We start from the raw sequence: 26,731 nt of genomic DNA, 5'->3' as shown, positions 1-26,731 counted from the left end.
TTATTATTTATCCGTATTAGAACATCCGTATTTTTAATTAGGAGATTTAAGAAGAACGATGGATAAGGACACCCTGTATGGTGTTGCAATGCGAACGCCCGTGCCGGTCTATGGGGCACGAAAGGACAAGGTTAACATAGAAAGGGGTGGTCATGCCTATTGTATTGTAATACTGTTTAAACTCGGCCAGGTAATAGGGCGTGCTTACAAGTATTTAGAATGTAACGGGTGTCCTGATCGCAGTTGACCAGCCGCCAGAGTTGCACGCAGTCTCCTACAAGCGTAATCTGCCGTGAATCTCCCGTCGTTTCTCCTGCAAGAGAGCATGCCTATACCGAATAAAGAAGCGGTCGGTAACAAAGTAGAGAAGCAACGGGGACTGGATAGTAGCCGCGTGATCGCATCCTATTATACATATTGTTGTACGATCGCAACTATACCGGGTGAGATCGTTAGAACTTGTTAATTCAATAGAGGATTTACGTGAGGAGAGCAGAGAATGGAAAGATTTTGATCGTACGTTAAATTCCTACACAGAGATAATCTAGTAAGCGTAGAATGTTTTGTTCTAGCATTTTGCTAAACGAAGAACGTTTTAAGATCAAGAAAGAAACATCGTTGAAATGAAATTCAGCAAATCGTGATAACTTCAGCTTATTTACCTCTACCTTTCGCTTTGATTGCTTTAATACAAGTTCCATACGATGACTAGAGAATCATCGCCAGCTCTAGTGTTGAAAGGTCGAATGAGAACGATCAAAATCCACTTGAAATTCTTACGATCGAAACTCAATTTAAATAGCAATCTCGAGCATTGAAATTACGTTGGAAGATAACGAGCCATCCGATAACATTCATTTCAGCTACGCAACACCATAAATCCTGGCCGTGTCTCCAAATTACCGGAACGTCTAAAACGCGCGTTTACTTTCTCAGATTGCTCAATTTCGCGGAAACCTTTCATTAGCGGCGCGAGCGCGCCGGCCATCCTTCAAGCTGCTTCGCTTAATGCCCGTCAAGATATGACAGTTCCACGTCAAAATTAATCCCGTGACCCCGATTACATATTCCCCGGGCGAGGCTATCAGAGTCCGCCTGCGAGTCGCGTATTCCTCCCCGACGAGGAAGTAATTTCTTTTGTCCATGTACCGGGTGCCCCGCGGATGAGGAACGGCCCCACAGATCTTTCGTAACTAACCGAAAGGCCTTTATGGTTTTTCACGCGGCGAATTCTCTGCTCCGGTCGTAAAGATAAAGCGTTAAGTACGGTTATTAAGATGTGCCATAGTACCATTATGAATTCCCCGCGTACCGCCACCGTTTCCACGCTCGTGTCCTCTTCACGGTCCCATTCTTGTCCTCCTCCTACACTCCCGGCTTAAACTTTTCCCCGGTTACAACGGCTGACTCGGGGAAAAAAAAGGATCCTCCTTACAAATTACCGCGCCATCGCGAAACGAAACGGTTCTCGCGTTCAACGAACGAGGATTCGAATCAATATCGTGGTAGAGGCAAAGACAAGATAACTCGAGGGTACGATAGCGGTGATTAACAGGGAACATCATGAATTTCAAATCACGATGATTCATGACGGAGGAACCGACACCGTTACTCTGCGCCATGATCCACCGACGATTTGCGAACAGGAAGAACTATAACCAAGGATCACGATGAAACTTCATATTCTACTGCAGTTCCTTGATTATCCAATTAGTGTTACGTATGAAATATTTCGTTTTTGTGACTATAAGGATATGTGTAATAAATGGTAAATTGTTCTTGGCTGTCCAAATGATCATAAAATACGTAGACGATTACATAGAGTTCGTGTCACGGAATTCTTCCCATCCCCTACTTCTGCGGTTAGGCAATTCATACGATTTGAATGCCACCGAGAAAGTTTCAAATCTACTAAAAGTGTAATACCTCTCTATATTTATCTCTTGATCATCGCGTTATTTGTTTTGAAGAAATATATATTCATGATATTCGAGTACATAAAAGACAACAGGAGAGAGGAATATGTGTCATTAATCCTCTATAATAATCGAGTTTTATCTCTTATGAGAGAGAAGAACGTCCAATTATCTATAATTTTTTATTCGGATCTAAAAGTTACTAAAAACTAATCTATAAGCAATATCATCGCAAAACGATGTAATAGAATGGTACAGTGAGAGGCTAGCGAAATGGAAATTTAGTAATTAATAAAGTTTCCTCGATAGGATACTCTGATCGGTGTCTTTCAATTTTATCGAAAAAGCAAAAAGTGTTAAAGGACAACTGGTCTTGATTAAACAGCAGAGGCTTGTAAATCTGTTCGGTTTTTTTTTTTCCCGAAGGAAAAATCGTGTGAATTTAATGACATGAACTTGAATTCCGTTATTTCTACGCGGTTATAAGGCCGATCGTTTCCACAGCACGTCGCAGTCCAAGAGAACAATTAAAATTCTCCGACAGCGACGGCGCAAGATCGAAGCAAGGAACGATAACAAGTTTGAACGCGTCGCGCGTGAAAACCATACGATTCGTGCAATCCCACGAGAGCCGGGTAATGTTCGCAAAAAGCTAACCTCGCTTCCTCGAGAAAATATCTTAAGTTTCGCCTCGACGCGGCGCGGCGTCTGGTTTGATCCTCTTAAAGGCTGGTTTCTCGCCCTGCCCTTGCTTCCATCGTTTCAACACGTTTCAAATCGCCATTAACTATCATCAAACATTCTTATTAAACATCTGACGGATCAAAAAATTCCAGAAAAAAACAACGTTCGAATTCCCAATCTCCAATGACCGTTCAAAATCTGCCGATATTTCCAATTCAAAGGCACGCAAAAATGCATAGAATTCGCGTAACGTTCAAAGCTAAAAAATATATCCAAAGTATAGTACCTCTTGTAATATCTAGTAGATGAAACAATTTTCCATCTAGGCTCCATTTTTTTAAATTACATCCAACGAGAATATGAATTTGCATAAATATCTGGAAAAAAATAGCGCGGAAACTCGCAAACGGGACACCGGTCGTAGCGATCGATCCGCGGAGAACGTAACGACAACGATCGATACAGAACTAAAGACTGGTCTGGATGAACTGGAAAGAATCGTAAATTGAGCGAGTGAATGGGATTCCATCGGTTTTCCTCGAACGAGCATCGTGCGCTGGTTAATTGTGACGGATTAGAAATTCAAATGACGATACCATGCGGCCGTAAAACCGGCGTAAATGAGTTGGAAGAGCAACGAAAAGTGTCGGTAAGTATAGGGACAGATGTAATTCAGTGGGTCCGGCGTCGAAGGACACAGCGCACACGCTCCTAGGATACCGATATCCTTCGCGCACTTGGTGGCGCGGTTGAATATAAGTCATGAATTAAAGATCAGTCGGAAGGGGATTCTAATTAGCTGGTACACGTGGAACCGGGATTCCTGGCGCACCGTGAAAACGTATCGGTTTAATTGGAAAGAAGTTAAGCGTCTTTCAGCACCGCTGATCCGTCCGAGGCTCGAGCTATTTCGAGACAACGATACTTCACTGAGACCAGAAGAGACTTCGTCTAATTACCAACCAGCTCTTCCGAAAGATGGAACAAAAAAACTGTTGAAAAATGTTCCTCCCACGATCGAATTTAATATCGCCCGAAGAGGAATATCGGTGGTCCGATAACTTTTACGATGAATTCTTGTCTCTGTAAAAGGTGCACTATCGGCCGAAACTATTCAAACGTCGGTGCCTTTCGATAAGAATTTAATTTAATTAAGGAAATTATGCATGAATTGAACTGCACTGATTTCGTTCCTTAGATATATTTATCATAGCTATGTATAGTGAAATGTGATTGGAATAATTTTTTTAAATCTCTTCCTAAAATTTGAAATCCAGATTCATGAAATAAGTGATATAATGATACAGAACAGTGGTATAATGTATAGGAAATAGTAAAACATATTATTGTCAAAATATTTAACTTATTTCCAACTTCAATAGATAATCTCAATTCGAAGTTCGTTCACTCTATAAATTTTCAATTAATTTGACAGTTACGAGTTAGTAACATACTGCTACTACAAGTCGAACGAAGCATCAGGATTCTTATGAACGGTAGGCGTATGGAGACATGTGGCGCGTTTCAGCGGACTCGTTTTTGCAGAACAAGAATCGTTCGACTCAATTTGGCGAGGAAACGATCCACGGTTGCCCCACGAATGACCAATCCTATTGATTCACCGTTATTTACTCCAATTCTTGCTCGCGTTAAACGTACAGACCACCACTTTATATTAAGTAGAATTCATTGTTTGCCTTTCGAAGAAACAAACGTAATCGGTCGTTATTCCGTGGAGCCATTTATCGTTATTATCTGTAAGAAGAACATGGTCATCCTTTAACAGCATGGAGATGAAACGTGAAAGCACAAAGGTGACGGAGGTTTCGTTAACGACCGCGATTCCCAATGCAAATCGTCCCAGAGGAACGCGACTAGCAAGGATTCGCGCGGACGTTTATTACGAGCAAAGGTGACACTAGAATGGACCACGGTGGACGTGGCTTTTTGCCACATCGTCGCCGTCTCCACGCGGTCTGTTTCCTTGAAAGGATTAGGAACGTGTCGACGATCCCGGTTTTTGCCACAACCGCTCGCGTAGTGTGGAAATATCGCGCTGGAAAGAGGAACCATTTCGCGGTTATTCCCGACTATGAACTCGCCTGAGCCTGACGTAAAAGCTCGGCCGGCGGTGTACAGTTCCCCAGACGCGATAAAATTCATCAAAGTGGCCGAACCCGTTCTCTAACGAACACGTGGACGTTCAATATTTCCCTCGACATTGTTGCACGCGGTACGAATACGGTTGCTTTAAAGAAACGGGAGATTCCTCGAGACGTTTCTATTACAACATCTACCTTGTTACGTTCTTCCGCGTCGTGACCGTGTGTAATAAAACTATCCCGCACAATAAAACGGTACAGGAACAAAATTACAAGAACAAGCCAGACCATTGAGGAAGACAGGACAATGTATTTCTTCTCAAAGCACAACATAAAATGCCTATGAATTCGCGAAAAAACTTACTCGCTATCGACTCTCGTAACTTGTAACTATTCTCTTTCCGCGATTGATCGTAAACTACATAAATATCGTTAAAACACAGTAGACTCGATCGATACTAGAGCGAATTCCAGAGGAAAAACAAGGGTGAAAGAAAAGGGGTAGGAAACTTAGGCAAGACACGTAACGAAGAGAAGTGCGGCTGTTGCGCAAGTTTTTGTATCCGTTCCCTTCGAGTATCGGCTTGTTTTTGCGGCAATCGACGAATTACACGATTCTATTAAAGATAGTAACAGTCACGGATACGATTCTCGTCTATCCACCTCTTTCTATCTCTTTCCATGTTGCGTTCGCATCGATTCGTTTCCCCCGCGACTAACGCTGTTCGTGACCGTTCACCGCCAACCCATACGGGTTTCACGGTCATGAGGTCTTATCTTTCTTAAACGCTCCTTTCTCCTCAGCCTGCGCCGATGGAACCCCGTCACGCCGGCGGGTATCTAGTTTCGTACTACTTCGAGGCGTTTAGCCTTGATGGGGAAGCCGAGTAACCGAGATGATACGTAAAAGATAGAGGTGAATTGCAGACACGTCCAGGTGATTCCGGATGAATCGTTGCCCCATTGATGGATGCGGCTCGTTAATCAATAACGCATAGAACGCATGAACAAGCAGAAAATTCTACCAGGAGGCGTACAAGGGAAGAACGCGTTAACGAGGATTACATTCGGATCGTGGTCGCTGATATCGATTCGCTTCACAGTTTTTACCAAGACTTTACTCACTTGTTCTTGGAAGTTTTAGAAGCTAATTCATTCTGCGTAAATTCTTTCTTTGGACTGCTAAAACCCAGATAGTGAAGGAAACTAGTAAATGCTACTCAATTTTTATGGAAAGCTTTCCTTGTCCATCATCGAATTAATCGCAGATAGAAGGAAAGGTTTCTGATTAAACTCGCAGCTCGAACCGCTTAAGGAATCCCACGATACCGAAACGTTCTTAGAACTTGAATGCTGTTGAATTACTCGGCCGAGGATAGGATTGTTGCTACTACTTACTCGACAAGCAGTATCCTGCAAGTCACGTTGCTCTTTCATCAACAGAATGGGGAAATACATAGAGAAATCCTTGAGACGAAGTAGTAAAACGACGAGGCCGCGTCAATCACGAGGAGGTACTCGAAGCACGCGCCTTTTAAATCTTCGTTTCGTCTGCGACCAATTAAAAACTGTGATTCTAACTTGCGACCAGAGTGGGTATAGAGATCTTCACGATATTCGTCTATGGAAGTGTCAAGTAGTGAGAAATTGGTAAAAATAATATTCATAATATGTTAAGGATGCTTTAACTTATTAATCGGGTCGTTCCTTAACCAGAGACTTTCTAATTATACAGTGACGATCGAATAAGGAAAGATCGTATAATTATAGAGTGAAAAATGAATAAAGAAGAATTATTTTTAAGAGAGGTGATTCGACGATTTGTGATTACATTTCCAAATAACTGGATCCTTTGCTCAAAGCTAGAAATCGAAGAGAACGAGTTGATTCATCTTTCTCGATGAACAACTTAGACGATCAAAGAAAGATTCTCGACGAATTTCGTAAGAAATCATAGAGCGTTGAAGACAGCCAATAATAACCTCGACGAAACAAGAATCTTCCCCGCGAGGTGCTGATTCGACTTCCACTTACATTTCTCGTAACCCAATACCGTCGCGTTCGATCTTATCCCCCATGTCCTTTAATTTCCTACGCAGCGTCATTACGTCGTCGATCGCGACGGAATTCCAGTCGATCGACAGAAATAAAACGAGGAAAAAAAAGAGGACGAGGCAAAAGTAAAAGAAGAAGGACAGGGGGGGGAGGTGAGAGATATCGAGAATGGAAAAACGCAGCGACACGGAAGGGATTCAAATGAACTGGAAATCGAGAAGGCGCGGTCTCGAATATTCTCGACGTTTCTCGAGAAACTGTCGATCCTCTCCGGCTGTCCCCGTTACTCGTCTAAGTTGCACGCGAACCAAGAAAATCTGGCGATAATTAATCGACCCTACTCCACGATACTCGAACCTCCCCGGAGGAGACGGTGCTCGACGTCGGCTAATTGATCGCGATCCGCTGTTCTTTGATTGATCGCTTAATCGACCGGAGTGAAAAAAAGAGGAGAGAAATGGGAGACCAACGGAGTGGAAAAAGTTGGAACACGCTAAAACCTCGATCGAAAAAGTCCTCGACGAGAGAAGGTGTACGCGACTATACATGTACGTATATACGCTACGTTCATCTCAAACGCGAATCTTTGTTTAGGAGTTCGATGAACGAGACTGCAGCTCCGAGAGGACTGCTGGTGCGTTGGAGTAAACGGGAATAATTATTCCGGCTTTTCGACGTCCCGGGTCATGTCGACAACGATTATTGACAAGCGTAATTTCCGTTATCGTTCGTCTATTAATTAGACCGCACCAGCGTGGGTTTCCCGTTTGTCGTTATTTGTCGGCAAATATGTTGAAGCGTGTCAACAAACGGTAATAACGTTCGGGATTGTTTCACAAATTCGAAATTAATGATAATTTCTTGAATGAAAGAATACATATATATTATAGTTACGCTGGAAATAATTCGATTTATCGGAGTTGATATAGAAATTTTCCAAGCACTGGGCTAAAAGCACCGTTGTAGTTAGGAGTAGATTGAAAATGCCACCTGTCGAGTAGGGAGAGAGGGTGAAGATTAATTCGTTTAGGAAGTCAGGTGAACCGGAATCAAGGGTTCGCCTGACTTCCTAAGGGAGAGGAGAAATTTCGATGAAGGTTCGATCGATGCGTTAAACCCGAGAACAAGAAGCTACCGGCGGCATAGCAATGCGATTTCGTGTTTCGAGTTATTACATTCGAACGACGTGAGACGATCGTTTCTGTACTGGCAAATTGTGCATGTACTAAAATCCAATTGCGCCGATGCACGACCGCAAAATATACATGGAATGGCTTCAAACGTTTCCTGTAACCCGTCCACGATCCCTAATTTTCCACAAATATAATCTGTCTTTCTGTTAGAAAACTGAATATCCAGCCAGACTCTACGATATCTCTTTCCTATCCTAAAATTATTTAAAGGCTTGTATTTGGAAATGTATGATATGCTTTAGAATATAAAAATATATAAATCTTTTGGTTGGTGGTATTAAAAATTTAAGCAGAATGAACTCGCAAAGAGAATCAAAATTATTAACGAAATATTAAAGAAACCACCTTTTCTCAAAATGTTGGTTGGCAGACTTGTGCTATTTTAGAATTCATGTCTCTTTGGAATTGCCCTCTTCAATAAGTAAAGAACGTTTTAAGGAGGATCACACTCAAAAGAGCGATCTTAAGATATATACTCCAGTCAAGATATGTTTGTACTGAAGATATAGGTACTAAAAGATACTCCTACACGCGTGGTTCGATCAAGACTAACGCAAGAGGAACGACAGAAAAGGGGACGAATCCGTGAAGTAGACTGATCCTCGCCGAGCAGTCTCGAGGCTTAGTGTCAACAATGATATGACGTGATATGCAAATGGAAGATCATTCGAAAGAGGACGATACGTGGCCACCTAATGAATATTTACTCGCGCCTGAAGACACCGAAGTACGGCTACGTATATCGAGGCAATGCGTACGACGATTAAACGTATAATTTTCGAATTAAAGTAGCGATCAAATCGTTAAACAGTTGTCCCATGCAAATGCAAGGTGTACGCCAAGTAATGGTCGCTCTTTGATCGAACTACTTTTTACTCTTATCTTTACTTTTACTCTTTTGGCTCTACTTTTCTACATTCACTAGTAACCTCGTTCTCATCGAATTTTACAATAGAAGTTTATTATATGACAAATAAAATGGCTTGGAATGTTTTAAGGAAATCCTTGACGTAATTGGAAGAAGAAATTACGTCGAGTAACGATGATTCTTCTCAAACATAAGAGATTTCCTATTTTCTTTCTTCTAGAAGATAATGCAAGGCACGCAGTACTCCAATATTTTAATAATGAATCTTTTCGTAATTTTTTAGATAGAAAAAATATTTAAACTTACCTCGGTTGTAACATCCGACAATTAATCCAACAAGTCGTCCAACTCAATTTCCATCAAACACTGACACAATCACGTCCCAAAGATCACCTCAATTGCCGGCATTGAAATCACCAACATCGTCGAACCCCCAGCTTCGAATGCCTGGGCACGTAAACCGAATACTCGGAGTATACGAACTAGCCTCGCGTTAGCGACCGTTTAACACGGACAATTATGTTAACCAAGGAAGCAAGGTTAATCGTCGTTCCCCATTGTTTGCTAAAACAAAGCGTGGAAGATCGCACGCGAGCCTCCTTTCTCGCGACGTTCCCTCTACCCTTTTTCGCTGGTTCCGGACCGTTAATCCATCACGGTTCACGGCGTCGACGAGAGAGAAAAGCATCCGTGACAAATCGAAGATGGTGCCAGCCGCGAAAGAAGTTGCATTAATTTAACACATGTTCCTCTAGGTCCGATTGCACGGTGACAAATACGGCACGACTTGGCTGTGAAAAAGCCACGAACAGGAAGCAACCTCCCACGACGTAACCACGTGCTAATCCTCCAGTGAAAACCGGTGCTTCCAACTAATCTTTAAGATCTTGCAAACGGTATGACAGAAAGACTGATTAAAATCTCCAACAAGTATCTTCCGTCTTCGAATGATCTGCAGTTTAATTAATTTAACAAATTAAAGACGTTGTAAGATTTCCAATGTAGGAAAATACTCGTCTTTTACGGAAAGAAGAGTATGTGAAAGACTCGTTAATTAATTGTACCACGTGCTTCTTCGAGTTTCTGGTCCCCCGACGCTCTCGCCGTCAGGTGCACGTCGCGGTGTCAAGGTAACCACGTGCAAACGAGACGGCAGGACCGCTGTCGCCTCGAATTACACCGACTTCACTCCACTTTCCTGACTCCCATTCCACCAGCTCCTCGATGTTTTAATTCAGTACCACTGACCACCTTTTCAAATAACACTGTTTGACAGTCTCACCACGTCGAAGATATCGATCTCTGAAACACAAACCTCTCGCGTTAATCGAAAACGAAAGATCCACGGATTCATCCTCGAACTTCTAATCGGCAGACGTAAACGATCATCAACGACACGATCAAACGAGCTCGGCACGTTTCTTTTATCCTTGTACGAAGTTTCACTCGTGATCGAACACAGACTAATTTTTTGATCAGATCCACTGGAACTTGCCGATTTCGTTTAGGAACGCACGGATCGAATGCCACCTAAGTTCCGGAAGAGACGCGTGCACGTACCGGCGCGTTACTTCATCGAGTTGGAAGAATAGCAAAAGAGGTGGAGTGGACGTGGTGTTCACCAGCGAGTGGTGGTGAAGCGAAGCTGGCCGCGGCGATGCCGCTGGGTGGTGGTGGTGGTGGTGGTGGTGGATAAGAAGAAGAAGAAGGAAACACAAGAGGAGGTGTGCTTGGCGCGATCTAGCCGAGAGTGGTACCAGCGGCCACTGAAGAAGAAGTGGCGTGTGCGGATCGCACGGCCGGGTGAAACGAAGACAGCGGCCTCGAAATGGTAAGAGACAGAGAGCAGAGCGGCCGAAAGAGAAGTAGACGGGAGTAGGAGGGATGGGAAAGGAAGAGGAAAGAGAGGGAGAGAAGAACGAGAAGAGGGAGGAAGGAGTAAGATCCTCGGGAGAGCGTCCTTCTTGGTAGAAAGGGAGGACGAGGAATGGTCCGTCAAATGGTATCCCTGCGTACCGAAACCGTTGCCCACCTGAAAATCCTGGCTTCCTTCTTCCTTCTTCTTTTTTGCCATAGCTAATTGTACGGACGTGACATCGTGCTTATGGTGTGGAGCGCGTTCGAGGACGCGTTTCGAAAGATATCGGATCGTGTCGAATGGGCAAGAACGAAGAAGAGATAAATTTCTGTGTAGAAGAAGAAAGATTGGTAAGATATCCTTAATAGAAACTGGTTCTCAGTCGACATTGCAATCGATAATTGAGCATGTACAAAAAGCATATTCAAAAAGAAAATAATAAAAAAAAAAGATAGATATAAGAGTTTTAAAAGAAAAAACGTACGAATAAAAGTGGTAAATACTTGCGAAAGCAGAAGAGGAAAAAGTACTGGAACGGCAAATATTTGTGGTAGGGAACTCGCGAAACTTACGACGAAACGATACCGGGGACAGTCACGAGTCGCATTCTCGTATAATTGTTAAGTACGAAAGCATCCGGGACATCCTCAGGACGAAAGGCAGAGAGCAGACTGCAGAAATCACGTATAACGAACGAGATATTCCAAGATTTCCCACTTTTCGACGTCTGCGAAGAAGCAGTTGGCAAGCGGTGTGCTCTCGCTTAATTTACAGATGTGCTCGTCGTCGACGACAACTACGGCTACTCTTCCCTTACGTTTCTGTCTCGAGCGACCTGCATATGTGCACCTATACACAACACTTCCACCAACTTTATCGCTCTCGAATTCTCGGAGAAATTGTTTCTCGTCTACGTACAACTTTATCGACCATTTTTTACCATTAAAAAGACGTTGGAAAATATGTTAATTGCTGTATATAGATCATCAATCAGTAGCCAAAGGTGATAACCGACAAAGATGGTAATTCTTCGAACCCGAAATTTCGATACTTTCTCTTCAACTAAAGCGGTATCCAACATTAGAGGTAATCATACAGGTTTAATGGCCTCTGATTAAAGACAAGTTAATAAATCGCCCAGCCTCTAATGATACCTCTTCTACACCCGACGACAACCAAATCCTACATCTATCTAGTCGCTCTTCCTGCCTGTCCGTCTTCGCCGGTATGTACATCCGCGCGGCAGGCACAATATCCAGCAGGTTCTCGCGATCGTTCTTTCCACGTCGTGTAAAAGCACAGGTACGCCTCGTAACAACGTCGTGGTACAACGATAGAAGAGACAGAACCCACGACAGGATATCACGTGTCTCTAGTGCGCGTCCTTTAAGTCCATGGATCCGCGGCCGTCCGCGATGCGCTTTTCACGGTCTTCTGATACATTGCTACCGTTTCGAGGAGGGTCCCTGTGCATCCTCCAGCCGTACAGACTGCCCCTCACCGAAGGCCTTGTATTATGGTAAACGAGACATCGGAGCCAGAGGCTGCCAGTCACCAGTACTCCTTCCACTTCCCTCCGATTCTCTCCTTTCCTCGTTTGTCTACTCGCAGTTGTCCTCCCCACGTTGTCTCTTCCTGCTTGCTCCCGTTACTGCCTCCCCGATGTCTTCTGTTACAATCCTTCGTGTCTCGCTGCTCGAACTCCAACCGTCGAACCGTCCTCTTCGAGGACTTAATAATCTTAATGAATTTGAGAAATTCGAGCAGTGATCTCGAAGATAAGTATGTACTTGGACGGATCTTCTTCTCTGGCTACGTTAGAATTTCTGAAGAACACCGAGAAAGGATCGTAGATACGATGACTGAATCACGCAACTAGAACGTGAACAAGAAGAAAACGCGTTAAATCTCGTTATATCGCTCGTTTTATTCTCCTCTGTGCCATGAGATTACGTCCGATCTTACATTCAGTTTTAGTTTCTGACTTCTAAATGCGACGTTTGAACTCCGTGATTCTGTATTCTCTGGACGAATCGAGTCCATCGCTACTCCTCAAGCTTTATGCCTCAATTTCCGTCTCTGTCCCTCGTTTAATCTTGTCCCCTTGATCGTTCTCTTTACCCTCGTTCCCTCTCGTTCCATGGCTCCTTCTTTTTGTCTTCCGCGTGCTCTGTCTCTGCTCCCTGTCCACCTTCGCTCTTGTATTCTTCCTCTTCGACTTCGATGCTCATAAGGGGAAAGGGGAGGATCGTTGCGTCCGCTTCGCTTCTGTCGCGCGACGATGCATCACGAAGCCCTCTAATGAAAGCCTTTTCTCCGACTGCCAATTAACCCCCACGCGACACCGGCCAAACGGAAGAAAATAGCGGACCGACGCGACGCGTGCACCTATACAATCGATCGCTTCTGCCGCGCCACCGTGTTTAATTGTACGTCGTACATCGTTTCCCAATGTTTTCTGTCCCTCTGATCTCCCTTTAAAATATATTCAAAGATTATGAGCCGAGAACAAACGGAGAAATCCATACGAACATACTTTTCTTCCATATTTAACCTCGTGATTCGCGTTCTTCACGTACTTTAAATCTTACAAATGTATCTTGAATATATTTTAAGACTACGAAACGATGTATAAGTAATAAATATAGGTAGATAAATAGATTTCATCAAACTGATTTAAATAACTCGCTGCGTTTAATGGAACTTGTATCCTGGCCGATTAAACGAAGGTTAAAAAAAAACCAAATAACCAGAATGTACGCACGTGCTTAACAACAAAGTACTTAACAGTACACGTTCCCTCCGCATGATTCTCCAAGAATTACAACTTACGATTATTCACCGTCTTTCTGATATCTGATAAAAAAGAACAACGAAGGAAGCAGCGTGACGCGATCGTAAGCCTGCTAGTAATACTTTCACGAGAGCGCGAAAATTACGCTAACACCGGCTAGAAGCCAGCGGCGGAACACGTTCCATCGATGTATGTACGTACATCGTAACATTACCTTCATCAGATAAACGAAATTCTTCGTCGAGAAATAAATAAAAAGAGAAAAAGAAGGAAGGAAGAAAGAAAACGGCGGAGAGGAGAATCTTAACACGAACGTGAAAAATCAGAGGGCAGAAATTCATCTTTCGCGAGACGTCCAACACCCGGGACACTAATCCGACGATAAATACGCTCAGTCACGGGTTAAGGGAAGCGGCTACGTGATTGACAAGTCAAACGAGTTTCGCGCGATCCACCGGCCACGATCGATCATCGCGACTATCCGTGCAGATCTCTCGATCGTCTCCGGAAAAAATCCACGCGACGCCTTCTCTTCTACCCCGTGTCTGCTCGACTAACCCCCACCGTCCATGTGGGACGTTGCAACATGTAACAAATAACGTTAACGATGCGAATCGCAGACTAAGATCACACGCCGCCGCCGATTATTAATTGTTTTCATTCGTCAAACGGAACTTCACCCGAAATCACTGCCTTGAGATTCGATAAATCCACGATTATCAGATATAGATATAGACGTAAAAGTGAAAAGATGTGAATATTGAATCGATTAATCGAAATCGGAGGAATGACAAGGCGCTAGGTAAAAAATTATTTGAGAACTGTGAGAAAAGAACGAGAGAGAGTGAGAAAAAGATGCATTTCCAGTAGTGATACGCAATTCGAGACGGTGCACGACCATGTAAATAACGGAGCGCTGCGTAGAGTGCTAATTAACAGAAGGGGAAAAAATAATTGTCCCTTGGTTCGTCGATATCTCTCCACTTGCTAAGAATAATTATACTCGACAAGGGACCCGAGCTTGTGTCGCGTGTATGAATAAAAGAGGACGGCCAACAAGGTGCCGGGAGACCGTTTAACTTTGTGTTTGGGACCGCCTACCCGACGCCCAGCCTTAGGGGACACGATTGCGCCTCGCCACTTTCTAATTTACCATCGAGTTTCGCCAGCTGACAACGCGCAATTTCTCCATGCAACACATCGACCCTCGGAACTTGACAATTTTCAAACTGGAAAGCTTCATTTGGTTTCGCCCCTTAATAAGGAATTCTTGAAGAAAATATCTTTTTATCCTTGCTAAGTACTGTTACGCTTAAGATCTTCATTTCCTCCATTCAACAGTTCTTAAAATCTTTTCTGCCTTCTAAACTTCAAACTATTTCCCTCGAGATTCATCAAGGACTTTCTCTCTCTCTCTCTCTCTCTCTCTCTCTCTCTGCCTCCCTCTCTCTGAAAATAATTTGAATGAACAGAAAATCTGATGATTATCTATGTAAATATAAATTTAAGGATAAATAAAGAAATGCAATAAAAATGAAATGAATGTATATAATCTCTGACTTCTTTGATTTGACGAATAGAATTGTCATGGTCCCGCCAAAGAAGAACATCGTGTTGAAGTTCGACAAAGTACGAGGAACACCCGTTATATAAATCTGGTCACTGGATCGGCTTAAACGCTCCTCGGGGCGAACTTTTACGAGACACGCATTCGTTATCCATTAGGGTAAGTATAGCACGTGTGGTGGGTTCTGGCCGGTGTTACCAGAGCCGAGTATACGATATTCATGCTCTCGCAAGCCATTCCGGCTGGCGCGTGTAAACGGCGGGCATAATTGAATTATCATTCGAACCGCATGAAAGACAGCTAAAGCCCAGCCCCGGTAATGAGCGAAATAAGCGTAACGCCCGCTCGGCAACGCGGTTTCAAAATAACCCCGGTATATTTAGGCAACAATGGGCCCCGATAAAAGCTGCTACGATAATTCCCCACGGCCTCAACCACACCCCCACTTTTCACCGAATTATCAATGCTCGACGACGAAACGGCATTACTGAAATTAATGTATAATTAATTCTAATATACGGCTAAGGCGAACCAAACATCCAATCCTTTTGTTTTCTTTATATTAATATCGATTTCGATACTTTTGAATATTCTACATAGTCGACAATTATCATTAGATTCACAAAAAAAAGAAAGAAAAACTTTATATACAAGTAGGTACTATATGTTCCTAGATTTTACAAGTTCTGAGAAAATACATCACGCAAATAATTGAAATAGTTTCTGTTTTTATTTGCCTCGATGACTATGTAATATTCAGATAAGCCAATTCCCATGGTATTTTATTAATGGAAGTTTAATTGCACGTAGTGATGCTAATTAATAATCCTCTCCTCGACCTCCAATAAATCAAGTCAATTTTCAGTTTGATTAATTTCACCAGCCGCCGTCCAAGTTAATTTCTTGAAAATAATCGGTATAACATTTAATTAAGAGTTTCACACAAATGTAGCGTAACGATCGAGAATTCCATGCGTTGAAGCTCGTTCGAAGAGTACCGTAGAATACTTGTCTATTTAGTACAGCGATAAATAACCTATTTAAAAAAACAACAATTTATGGAAAGAATCACGTTATGAATCTTAGGTTATGTGAAACTTCTAAGAAATATGAAGCAAAATAAGTGCGTTGAAAATCATTCTCATCGTACAAGAACAAAGTTATCAAATAATAAAAAGTTACTTTTTCATATAAGAGGAATGAACGTAGTCAGTTTCTCTCAGCTAAAAAAATTCCTAAACCCCTCTTGGTAGCCTCTTCTCACAGATGTTTGAATCAAGATTACAACATTCTTGCTTTTTCTCGTTCCCCGGGTGAAGATTAAAATCTGGACCGGCAAGAGCAGTTGGACCACCGCCATTTTTTTTACCATGTAACATTATACCGCGGGTCATTTCCATTCAACGAACACATGGCATACGAAACTCGCGAGAGAAACACTTATATATACATACATACGTGTAAAAAGAATATATCGAGTAAGAAAGAACAGAAACCGCTATCAAACGATCAGGAAATTCTGCAAATTTTAACGCGTTGACACAGCCCAACTTTGTTTCCGCCACATTATTTTTTTTCTTTTGACAAATAAATCATTTGAAAAATAATTATTACCTCAGGAAATTAATAGGAATTATTTTCCTTTGATTTAAAAAACTGTTCATATTGTATGTACCCTTCTATGGCACAGAAAAAGAACTAAACTTACTTTAACTGTATCGTATATTAAAGCTACAAATTACGTACAAATTGCCGCAACACGTCGTCCGCATATTTCATCTGACGACACGGAAATCAAGAGGACGTTTAACCGTTCGTTACACCGACGCACGTAACCTGCTCCAGCATTTAAACGAGGATGTTACAAACACTGCTCCTAAATAACATACACGAGAACTAGTAATGCTTAATGGAACAAAGTCAAATCAAAGAAGTAAATTTTATAACTATAAAATTATACATACATATAATCCATTTCGTCCTAATAAAATTCCAACTCCTGTTGTTGCAAGTATGATATTCCGATTGATGTATACAACTATTTATTGACATCACAGGTCAATTTCATAGAATATTATATTTATATTTGCTTGTGCCAGTATTTCACCATTCCAAATAAAAGTTATAAACTAATAAGGAACGTCAGTTCTCACATACCTTGCTTTTTGTAAATGCAAAAAGAGCATGTCAAATGGCATCGTTTGAAACAATTCCGCGCGCATTTTTAATTAAACAATACTGGAGGATAGAAATGATTCCCTTTCGTTATTGCAATTCCAAATTTATAATTTTAAATTATTGAATAAAATTAACTTATTCTGTTTAATTTATAGCTTCCTAAGATATTTCTCTATATTTATAAAAAGCATCCTTTACAAAATTATTACTATTCTAAAAATAACTATAATTTCAATATATATTGTAATCTTCGATTAAATGGAGGTATTATCGCCATCTATGTGTACTCGTTTCAGTATTAAAGGAAGTAAACTGTTTTGAGAAAGTTTATAAAAATCATTATTCATATACGAAAGTATAAAATGACTAATATTGATCGAAAATAAAACATAGTTAGTAAGGGAATTGATTAAAACCTGATTAAGTCTTGCAAAATTTATCGACTGAGAGCAGACAAGACATAGACGATAATAACAAAATGGTAAGAGGGCTGTAGAGACGCAGAAATGTGTGAGACAAAAATGTATTGGGTGTCATATCTATCCTATACTTCGTTTGTGATTTAATGTGGACTGTTTACATTGTGAATATCTGAAGAATTTGAGTTTTATATGTCTCCGAAATTTATAGAAACATAAGAACATCAGGAAAGAGATTTTATTTTTTTTTTAATAGTTTTGTGAGAGGTGTATACATTGACAAGTTGAATTAATATCCTTCTACTAGAAACAATAATTAAGCGAACAAGAAAATAGACATGAAAGAAGGGCATAACGTATCTAATATAACAAATGATGATTATATTCACGAAAATGGAGAGGTAACTTCGTAATTGCATATTTTATACAATATTTTAGAATAGAATCATTATTATCATAAATAGCTTTGCAGTATAGGTTACAAGTGTGTCTTGTTTAAGAGGTTACATTTGTGTTTACTTTGAAAATATTTAACCTTCCATGTCTGACAGTAATATTTCATTGTTTAACAATGTTTCTACTGTTGTTTATAATTATCATATTAATAGTAACATATATGTGCTGTGAATTAAGTTAGTATGAGTTTATTTATGCACTTATAATAGGCTGTTAATACAGAGGAATCTCCAGCAAAGCAAAAATTACGTGGATGGCTAAATCGAAACTTAAGAATAAAAATGACAGATGGGCGTATTTTAATAGGTGCATTCTTATGTACTGACCGTGATGCCAATGTGATTTTAGGATCATGTTCAGAATTTTTGTCAGAGGATCACACAGAAGCAAGAACTCTTGGTTTAGTAATGATACCTGGTAGACATATTGTAACAATACATCTTGATGCTTGATGAGCAATTGTTTTATTTAAAACTAGCTATACAGAATTTATTGTTCTCTATTTTTTCGGATTATATAGAATTTTATTATCTCTGTATTTCTAAAAATATACTCAATAATGTGAATAAGATTACTAAAGAAGAAAGTAAGATGTGTATATAATTTATTTTCAACATGTTGCTACTTACTGTACAAAAACTTAAACATAAACTATAAACTGTAAACAAAAAATATTTCATCAAACTAGATCATTTGGTTTCTCTTTAACTGCGGATTCATTATTTGTTTTACTGGCTGTAAAGAAAATATAATAAAATTAAAAAGAATCAATTTATTTAATAGTAGCACTAATTTCATTATACTTACAATTTTTTATACATTCTTTTTGTACACCACAGTATTCTTGTTCAAGTATCATAATATGATTAACTTCTTCCTTTATAATCCTTAATGCATCATCTATTCTCTGAGTAAGAGTGAAAGACAAATTATCCAATCCTGACAAGTAACTTAATTCTGAAGCAGCTACTGCCATTTTATGAACATATTCAATATATCCTGTTAACTTCTACAAAAACATATTAAGAATATTTTTAATAAATCTAATATCCCTATATAAATTTATTTTATCGTTTCTTACAGTTAAGATTTCTTTTTTACTTTGTACTTGTGACCTTAGTTCAACTATCATGTCCCAATGTGAATCACTAACATTAAACTCTAAGGTTTCCCTTGAAAGGGTAATTAATTCACTTAACAATTCCCTATAAAATATTTTTATGTGATTTTGATATAACAGAAAGATTTATCACACTTCAATAAAGTTACTTAATCTTTTTTATTTTACATAAAGATTTACTTACTTATATTCTTTACTTGTTTTTATTATTGCTGTATATGTAACAGTTAACGATTGAGTTGCACTGTTAACAGCATCTATAGTTGATTGTTGTATCATATATTCAGGAGTTAATTTTTTTACATCAACAGGTTCAAATTGTAATTTATCATTTTCTGTGGGTTTATTAGTTTCTGGTTGGTTTACAAATGTAAAGCTTGTAGCATACTGCATAATAAAAGGAAGTATTAACAAAGATAAGATATAAGAAAATTAGAATATTTTTAACCAATTCAGAATTTTACCATAACAGGACTAGCTCTTTTCAATAATACACGCAGAAGTTGACGCAACGACATGATATTAATAAATAAATGTTCCTTTTCATAAAGTCATTAAAGTCAGGGTTAAGATACGTGATTGTTTTGAATAACACAAACCAAATAATTAATACGTCATGAAAAATGAATTTTTAATTCACGTATTTAAAACTGTAACATACATATTTTATTTGCATAAAAATCCGTCAAAAAATAGATGTTAGTACCAAAGCAACTTGTATTTATTTCCGAACTATATGTAATATTTTCTCACGACTGTGGGACGATCTAGCGACATGACACTAAATCAAATATAATCACAGCTTTCAAATTTTAAGGATATTATGCGGAAAGAATCTTAATACATATTTCTTAAAAGAGTAGAAATACAATTAAGTACGATATTTCATAGCCTTTTATTATAATTGTCGTAAGTAATAAATAATGTAAGACTTATTACATTTCATGTATCATATAAGTAATTATTAAAATACACAAAATATCTTAAATTTTATAAGATTTAAAATATTGAAATCTTTTATAATGCACTAAGAAATAAGAAAAATTATGAATCACACATTAGTAATACTAGTGGCCATAATATGTAAAAATAAATAAACAATTATAATTTATTTTATTCGACATATGATTGTAGGAAGACTTCGTGTATCTATATTTTCTTACAATTATCAAATTTGACGATGTATTAACTGAAAATAATATTAATTTTCACCTCCTTTGGTAATACCTTACAGACTCCTTTATTCGCCCAAAAAAATAAATATTATAATTTATAAATTTAAATTACAATTAGATTCATTTGGAATGGTTCTAATCAATTTGCAACAAATTCATAAAAAAAAAACAAGTTAGTTTACACACAAATTGCAACTCGCTTTAAACAAATAACATTGTTAAATATAGTTTTACCTCGCTTAGTTTAATTGGCGTTATAACGAACAGCATACGTTTGATTATAACAAAATAAAATATATAGTTGCACTATAAAAGGAATTATACTATAGATATAGTGGGGCACGTATAAGGTGCTGTGAGGTTAGGCGTTTTGTAACGAGGATTAATAATCAGGAATGTAACAAAAAAAAATGAGTAAAAAAAAGAATTGAATTTTTTTAGTAAAGATGTTGTCCCATATGTATGTATATGTAATTATAATGCTTGATGTAGATGCTTGTAGAAAATCAGTTTTAAGCTACAGCATAGAGCATATCTAAGAATATAGTATCAAGTATCACAATTAAATATATTCACAGTAGACGAAGTCCGACCAAATATGTAAAGCGATGTCATTTGTAAATAATGACTTCATACTGGTAATTTATTTGTTTAGTAGATGCAATGCTCTTTGATAATGATCGTTTAAAACTATTCAATTATTATTCAAACCTGTTACTACTTGGCACTTAAGAAAACAAATTCTTTTATGATTTTTTATATGATGGTCGGGTATCTTTTTTTTTTTATAGTTTTGAAACGAATTACATGTTCCGTATTTAGTCTTATACAAATATACGAAATTAACTAAAATAACATTTAGTATTCACATTCGCAAAATAATTCATCCAGCCACAATAACACATAATTTTTCGTATCTGATTTTAGTTTTTAAATGCACTCGTAAATCTGTTCTATAACATAACAAATTATCTGACTAAATTTCATTATATGCAAGGTGATGGATCCCGATAAGCAGGATGTCGTTCATTAGATAGAGCATCGATAGAAAAATCTAACAACATTAGTGGTTTTGCGCGGAAATCGTAGGAAATTTGAAAAAATACATCATTTCGGGGAACTTGTTGAAATATGCTGTAAAATTCAATATTTTGAACAACTTTTCCTATACTTATAACCGACGATCGGTCTTAGTTTTGAAGTTATATGCAAAAATATTTCACCGCCTTAGTTTTCAATGTGGATTGAGTCAGTAATAATATTAATCAAGCATTGTTTATATTAATACCGTTAAGGGGATTAATATTACTACTAATTCAACCCAACTTGAAAACTAAGGGGAAGCGGCGGGTTATTTTTACGTATAACTCAAAAACTAAGACCAATTGCCGATTATATGTGTAAGAAAAGCTACTCAAAATGTTGAACTTTACGACATATTCCAAAATCATCGAAATCAAAGAGAAAGTAACTTTTCAACAAGTTCCTGGAAATGATGTATTTTTTTAAATTTTCTGCAGTTTCCGCACAAAAACACTATTAGAGTGTTATTACATTTCTCTATCAATGTTCTATCTAGTGAGTGATATCTTCCTTGTGTGGATCCATCAGCTTGCATATAATGAAATCTAGTCAATTATGTAACGTATTAACCGAGATGCGATCGGCCAATAATAAGAATCACACACTTTAAAATAAATTTTTTTTTAAAGTTCTTGATGTATTCCTTCTTGAGTATTTTCATGAATCATCTCAGGTTCGTTATCCTTTGATGAATCTGTTGATTCTTCTGAATCTAATGATTTTTCGTTTTGTACTTCTCTATTTTCAGACGTATCTTCGTTCTGAAAATTTTCCGTTTCAGAATCAGCTGTTGATTTAAGAACAGATTCAGATTCCGGTCCTTCTTTCGTATTTGTTGCATTCTCATTTGTGCTCTCTGTATGATTTGTTGCATTCTCATTTGTGCTCTCTGTATGATTTGTAGCAGATTCTTGCTTTGGTCTCCATATTTTTGCCTTATTTATAAGATACTTCACTTCTCTATCAAGCAATGCCAGTTTATTTGCAATATCACGAACTTTATATTTCACTGTTTCGTATAAAGCTGTCTCAGCAAACGACTTGATAATTGTGTCATAGTATTCCTATAAATGGAAATAATTATATGATCAATTATTCAATAAATTTATAACAAGATATGATTAAATAATTTACCTGAGTTTCATTAATTACTTTCTCTAATGTTTCTATCTCAACTTGAGTGAAGATTTCACTCGATAAGCTTAAATTGCGCATATTATTTAAAAACGTTGTACTTCCATTTAACATAGAAGCCATGCCTTTTAATACTTCTGGGCGTTCTCTATGTTCATACACGCGTTCATATACATCATTAGTAAGTTTCTGGAGTTGTGACAATTTTTCCTCATATATTTCAGCAGTTACACTGAATCCATCTTCATATAGCCACTCAGAAATCTCAGAACATGCTTTAAGTATGTTTTCTGCTTCTTGAGAAGTAGCAGCAGCGGCATATTCTTCGGATTCTAATTTTTGTTGAGCATCAATTATAAATGTTTCCAAATTATTTAAAGCTGTTTCACGTTTTGTTTTCTCGAAATCATACACATCTAAACGATGCAATCTAAAATAGCCATATATGGTATTCAAGTTAAATAATATACAATAAATATTTTACATAAAATTATTATCTAATTAGATATTATACTCACTTCTCTCGAGATTCAACAAGTTTGTTTCCAGAAAGTATCTGTGATCCTAACTTGATTTCATCTGCTTTGATAGGTTCTTTAATCGTTATAATCGTGGGCTTTTTTTCTTTCTCTTTTTCTACTTTCTCAGTTTTATTTACTGTTTTATCCTCAGCAACTGTACTCTCATTTTTCTTTTTTGTTTTATCTTCTGGCTCTTTTTTTAGATCAGAGTATTCAGGTTCTTCATGAACTGGCTTTGTATCTTCTTTTAATGATTCCTCTGTTTTTCCATCTTTGTCTTCTGACCCTACATTTGTTAATGATACATATCTATCTCAATACTTCATTCATATTGATGAGAAAGTTATGTCAAATGTAATTACACTTCTTTTTAATAATCTTGTAAAGTTAAAATGCATTTGACAATTTACACTTATTTTTAAAGTGTACTTTAACTTTCTTCTATATTATCTAATATTTTATAAATGCTTGCAAAAAATGGTTCTATATTTTTAAAAAATCTTCCTAATGATTTTCTTAATTACAATTCCTTACTACAAACATTTATCAAAAGGAAAAGAACAAACAAAAGGAAAAAAAATTATAACATTTTTTGCAATGCATTTTACACAAACCTGCAAAAAGTTTACTAATAGTTGAGCCAAGTATTGAAAAAGTACCCTCTTCTTCGTCAGGAGTTGAACTTGATTTTTCTGATACTAATTCTACATTCACCAAATTAAGTATGCCACTTTCATCCATGGCAAAATGTGCTTTAATCCCTTTACTTTCTGCTCCATCTTTAGCATGTTTATCTAGTGCTTCATTTATACCAGATAAAGTTATAGTAGACAAATTGAAATTACCAATAACACTAAAATTAAAAGATTATAGTAATAAATATAACTATTAATATACTTTAAAGAAGAACTATTAAATATACATACGCTATTTCATTAGGTGATAAGTAATCTAATTCAGCATAATTGATATGAAATTGGAAATTTTCTGTGTATTTATTAAATGTGATAATTTTCTTCTGTGGATAAGGATTCATTTTGCTAAATAATGATTTTTTTACCTAAAAGAACCATATACATTTAAATAATATACCTACCTCTAACGAAGATTAAAAGATAATAATGTATAATATGAAAGCTTACTTGTTTCACTCTGTTATCAACTGTTCTATCAAAGACAATATGTATAGGAAACAGTACAGCATCTTTAGTAACAAATTTCTTTACTTTAAACCCTTTACTAAGATCTGCAGCTTTATATACTGCACCTAATGCAGCTGCCTCATCTGTGTTGATGTTTTTAGACAATTCAACTGTTAGATACTGACTTAGATGCTCTTGTATTTTTGGCATTCTGGTCGCAGCCCCCACTAATACAACTTGAGACATAACATCCATTGTTAAACCTATAAAATTTACATTAATTTATGATAATATAATAAACATATTTTAACTTAATTTATTTCAATATACCTGGCATCTTATTTATTAATGTATTTCAATATACCTGATGTTTTTAAAGCAATCTTAATTGGATTTGCTACTCGCTCAAATAAATCAGCACAAAGTTCTTCTAGTTTGTCTCTGGTAACTTGCAATCTAAAGTCGTGTTCCTCTATTAATCCTTCAATTTGAGCAAAATGATCAGTATTTGCACTTAATACATTCTTAACACGGCCAGCTTCCTTAAAAAGTTTTGCCATTGCTCTTGAATTACTAAATACAGAGCTTGTTGTTTTGTTTAGAGCATCAAATTCTTTTGCCAAATGGTGTTGTAATCTAATTTGCACTTCTAGCCCTCCTAAAATACGATCATAACCCACACCCAAAATAGTAACATGAGGATTAGTTTCAACAAATCCTTTTTCCTTTGTTTTCACATTCTGATAACTGACAATTGTTGCAGTTGTACTACTAGCTCCCATGTCATAGAACATTACATAATGTGCAGTGTCATTTATCTCTTTACTACGGAAAATTCCATAATTTAACGCAACTGCAGTATAATCATTAATAAGCTGCAAAACTTTGATTCCTGCAAGATCAGCTGCTTGCACAAGGGCTCTTCTTTCAATTTGATTAAAGAACCCTGGAACAGTTATTACTGCTTCACTGATCTTTTGACCAGCTGAATTTTCTGCAAATTCTTTTCCTTTATGCAAAATTTGTGCAAGCAATTCTTCTGGAGTATATGTGGTATTTTCATCCAGTCTAAATGCAATTGTTTTACGTTCATCATCAGATATAATATGATAATATGGAAATCTTTTCTTATAAAGCTCTACCATAGGATTATCTATACTTTTCCCTAAAAGATCTAGAATATAAGAAAAACTGTTTTGAGGTGATCTGATTCCCACTACTTGAGCATCTTCTCCAAAACTTCTTTCCCCATTTCTAAATGCAATTGTAACTGGTGTCTTCCTCTTTGACTCTTTATTTAAAGCTATTTCCATAGGAACACCAGGCTAGGTAAATCATTAATTAATAACATTAATGAAAATTGTAAATAACAAAATTTATTGAAGGTTCAATAATATGGATTTACTTACTGAAACAATAGCAACTTTCATTGACTCACTACCCATATCAATGCTCATAACCGCAACCCCATTGCTATAGTCAATAAAAGATGCAATAGTAATCAATAGCAACCAAATAATAGACATATTTAGTTTATCTGGTTTCATCTATAATTTAGAACATATAAGAATACATATATAAATCTTTATATTGCTATATACATAATTCACAATCTGTGGTACATTTAAATTTAATTTATAAAAAAATATTTATTACACGTGTTAATTTACTAAACATTGTTAGCTAATTATTTTACATTTAAAAGAGTTTTAAACAGAAAAATATAGAAGCTAACTTAATTTATTTAATAAAAGAATTATATAAAGACAAATCATAGCATTCAATAGCACAGTATTTGAAAGATGACTTAAGTTACATATTGCAATAAGAACACGAAATTGCGCTATATATTTTATAACTAGAAATAAATATCTATGAAACAATACACAAGAAATTTGTCTAAAAACTGATGTTCATTCTTAAAAGACACTTTTAACCGAACAAAAGATAGTACTTCTAATTGTACGAGGATTTCCATAAGATTGTCAAACTTGGTTATGCTATCCAGAAAACTGAGAAATAATTTCAAACAGCATTACTCACTTTTTCTTTTTATTCTAAAAACGTTAGTCTGACGACAAAAGTACTATAATCCTTAAACCATTGGACATAGATCTGCGTACGTTTTAATTTGTTTAAAACAAGAAAAACAACGTACACCTCTTACTGTTTCGTCAAACTGAACAAGAACCATGTGTTTGTGTGGCACAACGGGATTGGTAAAATAAGATGGAAGAAAACGTTCATATTGGTCCGCGTTGGCAAATCAAAACCAATAACCTGTTATTCCTTCTCCACTGTTACAATAAAACTATGTAATTTCAAAAAACCTCGTGTAAAACAATTTATCATTGTTTTTAATTTCTTTATTTGCAATTGGCTTAATTGTAGTTATAATGAGAAAAATAAAAGGGGATTATGAATAAAAAATTACCTTAAATTATAATTTATTCAAAAAATCAATGT

General features: G+C 37.3%; 4 protein-coding genes across 7 annotated transcripts in view; 1 reads left to right on the top strand and 3 right to left on the bottom strand.

The window, feature by feature from the left end:
* Nucleotides 1–17,099, bottom strand: part of LOC132908498 (unconventional myosin-IXb) — a 92,692-nt gene extending 75,593 nt beyond the window's left edge. The window contains exons 1-2 of the mRNA XM_060962525.1: nt 16,998–17,099; nt 16,784–16,907 (exon numbers count right to left, since the gene is read on the bottom strand). The gene's annotated coding sequence lies outside the window, so the exon portion shown is untranslated. The remainder of the gene's footprint in view (nt 1–16,783; nt 16,908–16,997) is intronic.
* A 652-nt stretch (nt 17,100–17,751) lies between these two features.
* LOC132908541 (N-alpha-acetyltransferase 38-B, NatC auxiliary subunit) lies at nt 17,752–18,680 on the top strand. The gene is made up of 2 exons (XM_060962610.1): nt 17,752–18,035; nt 18,300–18,680. The coding sequence occupies exons 1-2, from the start codon at nt 17,973–17,975 to the stop codon at nt 18,540–18,542; spliced, it is 306 nt and encodes a 101-aa protein (XP_060818593.1). The 5' UTR covers nt 17,752–17,972; the 3' UTR covers nt 18,543–18,680.
* Nucleotides 18,446–19,987, bottom strand: LOC132908537 (uncharacterized). 2 transcript variants are annotated; one of them, XR_009658373.1, is made up of 6 exons: nt 19,675–19,987; nt 19,395–19,597; nt 19,172–19,295; nt 18,898–19,099; nt 18,720–18,825; nt 18,446–18,631 (listed from the first exon to the last, which is right to left on the bottom strand). XR_009658373.1 is itself a non-coding variant. In XM_060962604.1 (5 exons), the coding sequence occupies exons 1-5, from the start codon at nt 19,726–19,728 to the stop codon at nt 18,770–18,772; spliced, it is 639 nt and encodes a 212-aa protein (XP_060818587.1). In that variant the 5' UTR covers nt 19,729–19,987; the 3' UTR covers nt 18,678–18,769. The 2 variants fall into 2 exon arrangements, 1 of the variants encoding a protein (XP_060818587.1); XM_060962604.1 differs by lacking the exon at nt 18,446–18,631 and having other exon boundaries at nt 18,678–18,825.
* A 307-nt stretch (nt 19,988–20,294) lies between these two features.
* On the bottom strand, nt 20,295–26,475 carry LOC132908500 (hypoxia up-regulated protein 1). Of its 3 annotated transcripts, XM_060962528.1 has the most exons (10): nt 26,309–26,475; nt 25,675–25,812; nt 24,630–25,590; nt 24,266–24,528; nt 24,050–24,183; nt 23,738–23,976; nt 23,121–23,409; nt 22,603–23,032; nt 22,371–22,532; nt 20,295–22,337 (listed from the first exon to the last, which is right to left on the bottom strand). In XM_060962528.1, exons 2-10 carry the CDS (start codon nt 25,810–25,812, stop codon nt 22,092–22,094), a joined length of 2,862 nt encoding a protein of 953 aa, XP_060818511.1. In that variant the 5' UTR covers nt 26,309–26,475; the 3' UTR covers nt 20,295–22,091. The 3 variants fall into 3 exon arrangements, with proteins under 3 accessions (XP_060818511.1, XP_060818510.1, XP_060818512.1); XM_060962527.1 differs by having other exon boundaries at nt 20,295–22,532; XM_060962529.1 differs by having other exon boundaries at nt 20,295–22,532; nt 23,783–23,976.
* Nucleotides 26,476–26,731: the final 256 nt, after the last annotated feature.

This window comes from Bombus pascuorum, chromosome 7, assembly GCF_905332965.1.
Source record: "Bombus pascuorum chromosome 7, iyBomPasc1.1, whole genome shotgun sequence".
NCBI lineage: Eukaryota > Metazoa > Arthropoda > Insecta > Hymenoptera > Apidae > Bombus > Bombus pascuorum.
This window is presented reverse-complemented; position numbering and strand designations above follow the sequence as displayed.

What these genes read in the sequence shown, in the direction of transcription:
- LOC132908541 (XM_060962610.1), top strand. Translation starts at nt 17,973, where the DNA reads ATGAAAGAAGGGCATAACGTATCTAATATAACAAATGATGATTATATT. An exon ending in ATATTCACGAAAATGGAGAG is followed by an intron (nt 18,036 to 18,299) that starts GTAACTTCGTAA and finishes CACTTATAATAG; the next exon opens with GCTGTTAATACAGAGGAATC.
- LOC132908537 (XM_060962604.1), bottom strand. Translation starts at nt 19,728, where the DNA reads ATGTCGTTGCGTCAACTTCTGCGTGTATTATTGAAAAGAGCTAGTCCT. An exon ending in AAAACAAGTAAAGAATATAA is followed by an intron (nt 19,296 to 19,394) that starts GTAAGTAAATCT and finishes AATATTTTATAG; the next exon opens with GGAATTGTTAAGTGAATTAA. An exon ending in GTAAAAAAGAAATCTTAACT is followed by an intron (nt 19,100 to 19,171) that starts GTAAGAAACGAT and finishes ATGTTTTTGTAG; the next exon opens with AAGTTAACAGGATATATTGA.
- LOC132908500 (XM_060962527.1), bottom strand. Translation starts at nt 25,812, where the DNA reads ATGAAACCAGATAAACTAAATATGTCTATTATTTGGTTGCTATTGATT. An exon ending in CTTGTTGAATCTCGAGAGAA is followed by an intron (nt 23,033 to 23,120) that starts GTGAGTATAATA and finishes TGGCTATTTTAG; the next exon opens with ATTGCATCGTTTAGATGTGT. An exon ending in AAGTAATTAATGAAACTCAG is followed by an intron (nt 22,533 to 22,602) that starts GTAAATTATTTA and finishes TTCCATTTATAG; the next exon opens with GAATACTATGACACAATTAT.